Source organism: Sturnus vulgaris, chromosome Z, assembly GCF_052056855.1.
Source record: "Sturnus vulgaris isolate bStuVul1 chromosome Z, bStuVul1.hap1, whole genome shotgun sequence".
NCBI classification, from domain to species: domain Eukaryota; kingdom Metazoa; phylum Chordata; class Aves; order Passeriformes; family Sturnidae; genus Sturnus; species Sturnus vulgaris.
Window position 1 is genome coordinate 45,034,476 of NC_142283.1, and position 12,040 is coordinate 45,046,515.

The 12,040-nt window shown below is 37.6% G+C and overlaps 1 protein-coding gene across 5 annotated transcripts in view; it reads left to right on the forward strand.

Moving 5' to 3' along the window:
• The window catches only part of LOC106860820 (transducin-like enhancer protein 1), an 83,525-nt gene that overhangs the window by 21,068 nt on the left and 50,417 nt on the right, over positions 1 to 12,040 (forward strand). For 3 of the 5 annotated variants that reach the window (XM_088157400.1, XM_088157396.1, XM_088157397.1), the window contains exons 5-6: positions 2,005 to 2,067; positions 2,959 to 3,063. In XM_088157400.1, the coding sequence (XP_088013526.1) occupies positions 2,005 to 2,067; positions 2,959 to 3,063 (168 nt within the window). The remainder of the gene's footprint in view (positions 1 to 2,004; positions 2,068 to 2,958; positions 3,064 to 12,040) is intronic. The other 2 variants (XM_088157399.1, XM_088157398.1) reach the window with 1 other exon arrangement.

A 12,040-nucleotide genomic window follows, 5' to 3' on the forward strand; every position in this document is an offset into this window, starting at 1 on the left:
TCAGCTAAACATCAGCCAAACAGATGAAACGACTACCTTGCCACTGATTCCAGAGCTGATGTGCTCTGCTTTCTGTTCTGGAGAGATATACTAGGTATATGGAAAAATGCCCATTAGAACATGTGTTTGTTTGTTTGTTTTCCTTTAACAGAGAAATACCAACAGATTTGGTAATAGTTAAGTCTGATAAGCTGGTAACTTCCAAGTATTGTCTTTGCTATTATGTATGTAGCACTAGTACTAAAGAATAAACATGGAATTACAGATATTTTATGGTTGTGGCCCAGACAGAATAGAAAAGACTACTGTGGTACTCTGTGAAATGACAGCTCTTTCAGTTGAGAATAGAGATGTTCACCTTGTTGCGTGGGGTAAAGATTTCTTGTAAAGCAACTGCCACTTCGTTGCCCTTAGTTAAGAGAAACCTTTTAATCCTAGGAAGAAACCATGTCTGAACTTCCTTGGACGCTTCTGCCAAACTTTATAGAATGGGTATGTCAAATATCAGGCTTTGGTCAGGTGGAGTGCTTCATGTCAAGAGAGATGAGGAATTTTACAGGTCTAGATGCCATCATGTATTTTCCCTGTGTCTGTCAGAGGTTGGGAAGGAGGTGTTAAATCTCGCTAATTATACTTAGATCCAAAGCCACCTGTCTCCCGAGACATGAAACTAGAGGGTGGATTTTGTATCCCAATTATTATGTAACTGATGTATAAAGACCAACATATCACAGTGTTGTCTGAAAAAGCCTCAGAATTCTGGGAAGCTTCAGGACAAGGCTTGGCAGAGAGTTAACAGTTTTAGTCTGACTTAAGTGAGTTTATCTTTGTTCAGCTTTAATACCTGTCATTTCATAGAAGGCCTAATGATTCACAGTAGTTACTGCTGTTTTCTTCTATCTTGAAACATTTAAAAAAAAACCCCAACTATCCAAGAAATATCTTTATGGGTTAATTGTAAAACAGAGAATTGTAAAACAGACAGGAGCTTTTCAGTGTCTTTTACATAAGCTGTATTCTTGTCTGATTGCTGATTTTGTTTTTGTGCAACTGTGCTACAGTGACTGAAATAGCTGTTTTTAAAGAAGGCTGAGAAAATTGTATAGGTACCTTGAGAGTTAATTATAATAGTGGTTCTGAATTATGGGCAGATGTATAGGTCTGAAAGGCTGTAAACACAGATAACACTGAGTAATGAGAGGAAAAAGATTCCTTTACCCTATGCGGAATCCTGTTTTAGGTTGACATGCCAAAATAGATACAGAAGTACACGATATGTAAAGCTGTTGAAAAGTGGAACTCAGATTTTTTTGTCCTGCTGTAATCTCTGTTGATTTCACTGAAGGATTGTTTCATTCTTTACTGGTCCCTAACCTTGTTGTCCTGCTGCTCATGGTTTCACAAATTTGCTGTTATAGATTATCACATTTTCTGATCTGATTCTCTTTCCTCGTTTGCATTATTTTAATTCTCTTTCAATATGGATTTTAGAAGTCTGTACTTTTCGTCCCCATTCTTCCTCACTTCTGTTTTAGTATTTCTTTTATACTCCCAATGGTACATTTCTGTCGTTTTACCTTCTAACAGGCAGATAAAATTGATCATGAAAGAAGCATTTTTCTTCTATGCCTGTTGCTTTAATGTTTCGCTGCTTGATAATTTGAGTAATAAGAAATCTACCTTTTAAAAGGCTTTTCCTTGGAGTTAATGGATTTTAAAAAACGCTCTGCTTATTAATGAAGTATATACAAGGACCAGATTTGTGCCTAAATGTGTATACAGATTAGGTGCTTTAGACATGGCAGATGTCCTAGAGTTGCTAACAAAATCTCTTTCCTTGTCTGGGCTTATATGTTTAGTATTTATATTTGCAGTAGTATGAAAAATAGGTAATTCTTTTCTTACTTTCCTCACTGTCTGAACTTAATATAATCCTGTATAGTAGTTAATATATGTCAAACCCCCTAAAATTCAGTTTTTAATCAAAATACTTTTCCTCTGTAGACAGAAATCGCGAAGAGATTGAATACAATTTGTGCACAAGTCATCCCATTTTTGTCTCAGGAAGTAAGTAAAACTGTTCAGCTGTTAAAGTGCAATTATGTTGTTTTTCTGTTTGCAAATTAGCTAGTTTTAAGATGTTAATTTTATCACAATACACAAGTGTAAGGAACATCTGTTATAGCTGAAGTGTGCAAACCCCCTGCTAATTTGATCTAACAAATCTGAGTTCCAACTAGTGACAATGGCTCAGCCTCATTCATTTCCTGAGGAGAGTGGGAGTCTATAAAATATTAGCAATACAAGAAAACGCTTTCATTTCTAATCATGGTGATTGCTTATTGGATATTCAGTTGTCAAGTGTAGAACTAGTGAAATAAGCATGCTTATGTTCTCTGTATAATTTCTATCAAAGGTGAGTGTTTTGTTCATATGTGAAACACTATTTAAGTTTGTAAACCTACATTTGCTCAGAATGACTGTTATTTAATATGTTGTGGGCAGTTGCTGTTACATTTTGAAACTTGTTATTTTCAAATTCTACATTTGTGCAAAGAGTATTTGTAATTCTTGATTTCAGTGGTCAGTTTTCCCTGTTTGAAATTTCATTTGATTTTGCTATGTGGGCACAGTCTATGAATGTTAAAATTGAAACTAAAGTGAAGTTGACATTGTTGTCCTGTCAGCTTAATTAAAAATGATTATTCATTTGCCAGGAAACTAATAATGAAGGGACATAGGGTAAGAGATAAGCTGGCTGCCTTCAGGTCTCTTCCTTCCTTTTGAACAAGTGAAAAATAAGGCATTCTTACCTTTTACCTGCATGAGATGTCTTGCAATGGGTGGTGTGGGCTTCTGCAGACGAACTGGTTATTCAAGTATTTGTGATTCTGGTTTGATATGGTGTGGTAATGCCTTAAAATTAATTCTTCCTTGTACCCCTTCTTCTTTCAACAGCATCAGCAACAAGTGGCCCAAGCTGTAGAACGTGCCAAACAAGTGACCATGGCTGAACTGAATGCCATCATCGGGGTACGTGGCCTTCCAGGTCTACCTCCTACAGTGTGTATAACTTGCTTTCATATCTTACTGCTTTGCTATTTTTAAAATGAATTTAATGTTTTGATGTCTGATGTGTTTTGATGCCCAGTGTTGCTGAAGTGTTTTTGCTTCACGCAGATTTTAGCAGAGATAAAGGTAATAATAGTTTACTTTGTCAGAACATAATTTTGTCCAGCAGTGCTGCATGTAACAGAACTTTTTCTGCAAGAAATATAGTTTTAGGAGAGTTGCTTGTTTATTTATGAGTATTGTATGTCAGTTGAGCTAGATACTTTTTCCTTATGCTTTTTGTGACACTTGAGTTCTTGGAGCTTATACAACTATTCATTCTTCTTTCTTTCCCTTTCTTGTGATTCTTTCATGAATTTTAAATTAGCAAGCTGCTGAATAGAAACTTCACTTGCTTTTGAAGTAGTATTAATTGTCTGACACAGTGTTCTAATAGCCTTTCACCAAGAATGTGCTTTTAAATATGCTAAAAAAAGTTAATACTACTTGCTTGTGACTGGTTGTCAATCACAAGTAATTTGCTTTGTATTAATGAACTTTTTGAACCATACATTCCTTCCACTGTATGAGTTCATTTCCCCTGCCACTAAGTCTGGAATATTTCTCATGTTTTCTGCCCTTCCGACTAAGTGAAAGAAGTAGCCGAAACAAGAACCTGTCCTTTCTGATTTTATTCATATGTGAGCGCCTTGAGCGGATTCAAATTACTCATTTATCAATTTATGTTAATTGCTTGTGAGAAGATGCCCTGCTGGTCTTTATAGTTCCCTCAGACACTTTGTAATGATAATTAGACATGCTGCTATACGGATTAACAGTGCCATAGTCCAATGACGTCTACAGACAATGGAACCAGTTAATCCATCTGTGCTTAAAATTACATCCCAACTGGAGATGGAAAAAAAAAATAGGAGTGAGGGAGGATTAAAAGAATGAGCCTCAGCTTGAAAATGCTCCTTTCATCAGTTTCTCAATTGCAGATCTGCAGTCGGTTTGCCTGTGGTAAGCTATTGGCAGTCAATTAGGTGAAATAAACTGGGAGGGTGACCTTCATTTCCTTTTAATAGCTTTTCCTCCCTGAAATGGGGAGCTTCAGTGGATTTTCAGCTTAAATTTTGTTCAAGCTGCTTTATTACACTTGACAGATTAGCTTTGCATAAACATACCCCCCCTTCAAATCTGTGCTGTTTTTCCTTCGTATCAAATTTTGACTGTTACTTAGTTGATTTGCTAATCACATCTTAGAAACCCACACAATTACATCTGTATTTGTCAGAATCTCCTCTATGCTTTGCTTGTGTAATGAATTAGTTTATGAATACCTGATTCGATCTTTGAAATACGCCACATGTACTTTCGTGGCACTCGATTAGCAAAGATTAGAGAACCGTACTTTCTTGCATTTTTTAAAATGAATTGCTTCTTAAGGATGAAAATGGAATGGAAAAGCGTTCGTTATGAACTAGTTTTAAAGAAGAGTTTATGCAGTAAAAGGAAACATAGTAAAATATATTTTAAAAGATTATTTCTCGCCTTAAAGTAGACAAACCAAATTTTGCTATCTCAAGCCTTGTCATCAGTTTCTTTTTAAAGTCTGCACAATGCAGTCTTAAAAGCCATAGGATCTACAAGTACCACATGCAATTAAGAACTTTTCAGTTTTTGAGGGAGCAGGAAGGGAAATTATTTGGAAGCAGGAATAGTAGTCTCTACCATTTTTGTTTTATAATAATCTCAGATTTACATGAAGAAATGCATTCCTGTGTCTTACGAAAGACTTCTGAATGATGCCATACCATACAAATCCAAAACTGTGAGTGAGGAAATTAACATGCTGAGCACAAAATTTGTTTGACCATGTAGATGCATACATTTACATAATGCCAAAATTAGATGTATGTCCCAGTGATCTTTTACAGTCTTATTAATCAATAGTTACCGTGTGCCGCACAATAAGTTTCATGCTCTGACATATGCTTGGTTTTGTTTGAAAGGGATGGTGTATGTCCTGGAAAATCTGAATAGCATAAAATCAGGCTGACAATTCAGTGGACCTTTGCTCCCCCTCACTGAGCACTCAGGGTGTCAAGCCCTTTCCCCAGAGGGGAGGACACATCAGAAGCCTGTCTGTTCCTACAAGCGGCAGCTGCACCGAGGGTGAGCCCGGCACAGTTTGATAGCAGCTGTCAGTATTGTTCAGGGGCCCGACTTAGTGTAAAGAACAATGGAAGGGCCATGCTGCTAAAGTGCAGTGTCTTTCAAGATAAGAAAAGATATAGTAATTTAACGGTTTAGACACCTATTATGGGCATGAAAGATCATCAAACTTCTTTTCGGGATGCAAATAGGCTGGACCAATCTGTAGCAGCAAAGATGCAATTGAGGGGCTTCTGGTGTCACTACCTAAAATACATGCATGTGATAATTCTTGAGGATAGGAGGGAAGTTTAATTTTGCTAGCTGATACTAACTTGCCTGATTTCTCTTGACTAAATAAAATTTTGCATTTTTACCAGGATTTGCTTTCCCCCCCCCCCCTCCTTTCTGTCCTTAGGGGCAGATTGTTTCCTGACACCAGATGATTCAAGAGTTTCCCAATTGGCTTCCTTCAGTTAGAGAAATTCCTGTTACTCCTGTCAATGTGTGAATTCTGGAAGGGAACAAAGGCTTTTTAATTACTGGGAATAATGTAAAAGAATTATTTTGGACTACATTTATTTTATACTTTGTATTTCTAGTTGAAAAAAGGGAAGCGTATTAGAGGACAGACTATGAGGATAGAGAATTGCAGTCTCACAGGACTGGGATTTTTCAGAGAATTTGCCTACAAAATGGAAAGTCAGGCTTTGGAGTAGGTGTATATTAAGCACATACAAAACGGAATGAATAAATTGACACATTTTTTTAAGAAAGAAATATAGTTGGACTCAGTGAGCTTTCAAGCAGTGCTAATCCTCTGTGTTGATTAAAAATTCTTTCTTCAGGAAAAAACCATGGATGATGTTTGGTTATTAACAATCATACTCCTAGCCTTACACTTCTGCGTGTTCTTGAAGGCTTTTACTTTCAGCCATTGGGTAGCAGTGGGGCTAAACGATCTCCTTTCAATTTTTTTTAAATAGCACCATTTAATATTCTATTAGAGTAGAATGAAGTAGCAATTTTGCTAGATAAATAATGAACAAAGCAGAAACACTAACTAAAAGGATAAGTGCCCCCATTAACTCCTTGGCATTGCTGCAGCTGCAGGCAGTGTCCACTTCTGTGGTTAAGGAACAATCTAGATCATGGTATGAAAGAATTAAGTAAACCATTATGGTTTAACTTGAAAGCTTGTTTTGGCTTCTTTGTGGGTGGTTTGGGGTTTTTTTTTTTGTGTTTTGTTTCATTGTTTTCTTGTAATATGTCTAGAATGTTAGGGAGTATAAGTGACAGATAAATTGGTATGTCTAGGTGTGAACAATACAAGATTAGATTTACTTTCTAATAAATAAACTAGTTTTATGAGTAGAATACGCAGATATCTAAATGAGAAGTACAAGCAGCAAGCTGGAAACTTTCTTTAGCACTGCATTTTTGATGCATGATTTCAGCATACCACTGAGAAGCCAGGTATGTCTTATTTTTCCTGTTGAGGTGGGTTGCTAATGATTTAGTGAAATATGTATCTTTTGGACTGACAGTGCTCCAGAGACAGATTGAGTTGTTGGCCTCCAAGAGGCCTCTCCACTGTTGCATGAGGTGATTGGCTAAAGGATTAGCAAGATGTGGGATTATTTTTTCTCTCTTGGCTGTGGTTGCCAGCTATCTCTGGGATTGTAGTGTGTGAAGCTTAAGAGGATGAGGTTAACCTCTTGAGGGTTTATTCTTATGAGTGTGTAGTTAATCCTTAGAAAGCCTATAAATAACTAGGCTGTATGTTTCATTATAAAATAGAAATACAGACTAGAGCAGAAATGAATGCAGAATTTAGTGCAAGGGAAGAGCTAAGCAGCTGTAGCATTACTTTACATCCTTCTCAGCCATGATCTGCATTATGTGCTGAGGGAGGGGAAATTGCCTAGTTCTTTTAAATTAAATAAAATGAGATCTAGTGAGCACAAGACACTCTCCTCCTCACTTTTAACATAAACTCCGTAACCCCAAGTCTAAATTACTGAACTCTGGCAACAGGAGCTCTATTGTGTAGCGACATACTGGGCTATTCTTCATATTTTAGAACACATAGAAACCTTAATGTTATCCTAGGATTCATGGTAGCAACTTTTAGAATACAAAGGTTCCCGACTTAGTTTACCAGTTTAAAGTAGATAACAAGGGAAGAGGGTATTTGTCAGCATGATAGTCAGTATTCTCAAAATAATGGTCAGATTTTTGCTGTTGGTGCTATTAAGCTTGGAGGAAAAATAAGGAAGTGATATTGATGTGTGCTGGTAGCTTGACCTACTCAAAAGAGAAAATCTGGGAGAAGGTGTGCAAAATATGAAAGAATGGTGTTAACCAAACTTGGTTTCCTCTTAACACCCCAGCCCACATACCCACTCTCTGTGGACTGATGGGAAATGAAGAATCTTGGTGCAGCAATCTAGAGGAAGGTAGTATCTAAACAAGACAGTTTTCTGCAGAAGAAGGTATTCCCACTCATTCTGGAGAGGGCAAAATTACATTCAGAAGTTGCACAGAATTGAATTGCAGGCCAGATCTCCCTTGTCTTGCAAGGCTTCATGTGGATGGAAAAAGCTTTACCTTGGATCTTGCCCAAAAAGAACAACAAAAGAACTTCAGGTGGATCTCACCAAGATCTACTATCTAAACTACAAGTTAAAGGTGAGACCTCTGACAGCTAGAAATATAGTTACAAATCTGTGAAACCTAAGAGCTTTCAAGGAAAGGAGTGCAAGTATGACAGTTGAACAAAAATATTAGTAAATAGTGCTAAAACCTGAAGATATGCAGCTGCAACTGTGAATGCAGAGAGAAGATGGATTCTTATAACATGTGAGCTACCAAATGTGAGTTGGAACCTCTTGCTAGATTCCTTTTTCCTGAGTGGGTGTTGGGGATATAGTGTGTACACTTGGAATGTTGTAGACCATCTATAGATGGTCTGTTTTGTATCAGAGGTGAATGGAAAGTTTGGAAAAACGTTTATGCGATAATAGTGAACAAAAGAAATTCTAATTGGAATGTGATTTCAGGAAGGGTTAGATAGAAGGATTTTATATTGAGGGGTTGATTGATTCATTTTGTGTACTTGGCTCAAAATTATTCTTTTTTTTAGACTGGTTTAGAAAGAATGGTTTTGGTGCAATATAAGGGACTGAAGCTGGATAGAAATGCTGGAATGGTGCAGTTGAAAGCAAGAATTTGCAAAATGTGGTTGGAGCAGTATGTGTGTGTTCATATATGTAATTGGCACAGAGGGCAAGTTATTTAATCCTAGAGGAAAGTATTACTTCCCCTAGAAGGTGATTCAACTCACCTCTCCTGATTCAAGTGTATAGTCAGAATAGCTTACCTTGTTTGAAGATGGTGATAAAGTGGATAATATTCATAAAAACGAAGTTATTAAGTAAAAGGAGACAAAATGAAGAGATGTACATAATTTTTCTCTCACAAATGTTTGCTTTGCTTTCATACTTACTGAGACATGTGGGGGAATTGGAGTAGATAAAGAGTCAGTAGGCTAGAGATAAAATGTGATGTAACCTTCAGTACTTGTCTGGAAAGTACCTAGAAATATGATAGGTTTGGAGGAGGAAGGATTTGGGTGGGAGAGGTGAATTAATTGGTGCAGACAAAAGAAAAATTCAGCTTGGACTGCATATGAGGAGAAATGAAATGTAAAGAAGTTAGTTGAGAAAGGACGAAGGATGGTTATGTTCATGGAGTTGTCTGATCCCAGTGTGAGTAGGAGTGGAGAAAGTTGTTGGAAGTTAGTATGTTGAATGATGCAGAGCTGCAGGTTGGCCTACTTGGCAGTAAAAGTGGTGCAAAGAATGAACCATACAGTTTTTGAGGAGGAAACACTGATAAAGGGAGGTTAACTAATTGCCACTGCTTACATAGGAGTGGTGTGGACTGCACAGGCAAAATGTGCCTCTAACTAGGTGCCAGTGTCACCAGTGGAATCACTGAGAGTAGGAAAGTGCAGAGGAAGATGCAGGTGGAAGAAGATATCGTGGGACACGAGTACTGTAAATATTAAACATGGGAAATGTGCAAGAAAACAGCAACCTACTTGCTGTGCTTTTCATGGAGGAAGAGCAAAACAGACTTGAGATAGCGACTGTTTGGGAGGACTGGACAATAAGCTTGCTTTCCTTACTCTTGCACAGTACATAGTACAGCATATTTTTGTAACTCTTCAATATGCGTGCACGTTTGTTCCAGTTGCAGAATTTGTAATCTAGTAACTGCGCTTTTTGAATTTTTCAGAGTACTTGCTGAGCTGCCAAGGTTGCTATCTTGTACAAGAGTTAATTGCCTGAAATTAGTACTCACCTGTCTGAAACAGTATGTAGTACTATTTGTAAAGGTGCTGGCTAACTGGCTCTTCAGATTGAGTACTTACAAGCAGTGGTAGTGAGGAAGTAAAAGCAAGAATTTGCAGAAGTGCTTAAATGCATGTTCAGAAGTAATTGTTGTTTGGTGTGTCGAAGTCATTACTGAACGTAGAGAAGACATAAAAGATTCTGGTCTTGGCTTGGAATACGAAATAAAGATTGGTGTAGTACTTTTCCTATGACTGTCATATTTTTCATTTTCAGGTGTCTCTGAAGTGTTTTTGTAGTTAGTACTAAGTACCTGGGACAAAAGAGTAGTGAGTATAATTTCAAATCCTCTATTTAACTTCTGTATTTTAATTTACCAAAAGACCTTGTTACTTAATTTCTGTCATGTTCAGCAAGAGTTAAACTTCAGGAGACTAAAAGAGCCTGGAAGGAAAATAAATAGTTTTTAAGATAATCATACGTCAGTAATAAAACCCTCTAGAGTAAGATCTGTAAGTCATTTCCAAATTGGTGCATGCTTGAACTAGTTGTTTTTGGCAGCTGTGCAGTAGGAGCATGCTTTTGAAGTGTTGTTGGATGGTGGTGGTATGCTAACAGTAGCTAAAAAGGCAAATACATAGATTTGAGGTTAGAAGGTGAGTAATAGCAGGAATTTATGGTTGCCGCAGAAATGAAATGTGCTGGCAGTTTCTGCAGAGCAGAAGCAGTGTGTGCTGACAGCTTCATTCTAGAGACTTCAGGCTTGCATCTGAGCCTTCAGAGAAGGCAATATGTACTTGTCTAAAATTAAAGAAAAGCTTTGTTCTTGAACTGACTTAGACTGACAGTGACAGAGGAATGTGAATGGTTTCAGAAAACCAGCCTTTGTCTTGTCTGGACCAGGAGATTTTAATGTCTTCTTCTGTGACTTTCAGACTGTGGTTCTGAATTTGTTACTTTATTTTGGAGTCTGGGAAGTCCTTTGGTGGAGACTTGATCGTTTTCCTGAGCAAGGATAATTTTTTCTGTGGCGGCTCTGACTCTACTCTTCCTGTCCTGTGGCATCTTTTTTTACAAAGGCTTGTCTGGCTCTTCCATTGTGGAGGTCCTTTTCTCCTGGTTGCCTTCAGCTTTGCTGTTTATCCCTTATTTCTTCAGAATTTAGCCTAAGAAAAGAAAAGAAAAAACAACATGATTTTATCTAAGTTAAAAACAAGAAAAATAATTAATACCAGGGCCCTTAAAAACATGGTCTTCTGATTAATTTCTATTTGGCTTTTTTGGTTGTCTTTTTTTTGCTGTGGAGTGTTTGAGACAGGAGTTGGTCTTAAGCGAGCCCTGTAATACAGGTTTTTATATGTACAAACACACTGAAGACTGATACTTTTTACGTAGAAGTATAAACAGTCGATATATGTGTAACATACACAGAACAGTATATGTATGTCATATGTAACGATATATTACTGATATATTAAGATGTAAAATATTGTGTATATATCATATAGAATGTGATGGGCTAGTACATACATGAAAGGTTATACTAGCAAAAGGACTTTAGTTTGTGGGCTGCTTGTTGTGTACTCTTGCTTCAGTGGGTCTGCCCGTGCTACAACCTACAGAGTTTTAGGTTGATTTGCATTGCCTAAAAGCACAGAGGAAGGAAGAAATCCCTTTTCTGTGGACAAAAGCCTTTGTGTGGGTGCAGCTATAGTAGAGGAGTGTTAATGTGCCTTGGGGAGAAGATGTCACCGAACTGGAAGAATTCCATCTGCTGGTGATGCCCTGCATCCTCACTGCAGGGCTCTGCCTGCATGTGGTGGGATGATCCACAGAGGCTCCTCAGTGTGGAGAGGCTGCTAGTGCAGACCTACTCTGGTGAAAATGCCAATCCTACTGGCAGTGCTATGTAATTATTCCCTCTATGACAATGGGAAATCCTGCCATTTAAGAATTATCGCTAAAAATTTGTTAAATAGTTAATTGCTGATCACTTTAGCGGAAAACAGCTGATGGGCTTATTCACTGGGTGCGGTGGCGAATCATTTGGGTGGGGTCACCCACACCTGTCATTTACTGTTTATAAAAGTGATCTGAAGTGTATTATCTCTTATCATTTTAATTCTGCTGCCTGGGCTTGCCCTTGAAGATGCCAAAAGGAAAGGCAGTGAAACTTACCTGTTTACAGTAAGACAGGAGGGCACAGCGAAGAAAGAGTTGCTGCTCAGATTTGTACTAAGGGAAGATAAGAATCCTTTCTTCCTTGGGATGTTCAGTGGTGTAATGTGGAAACTAATCAATGGTTAAGAAGTTATCCTTATATATTATTTTTTAAATGCTTTTTAAATTAAATTGGGAAGCACTGAAGACTTGTTTCTTAGTTCTGTAGGTGTAAAGCTACTGTATTAAAATTTAGGAGTGAGATCTCGTGATTCAGCAAAAGTACTGTGTGTGTAGTGGTACTGGCTATGTAA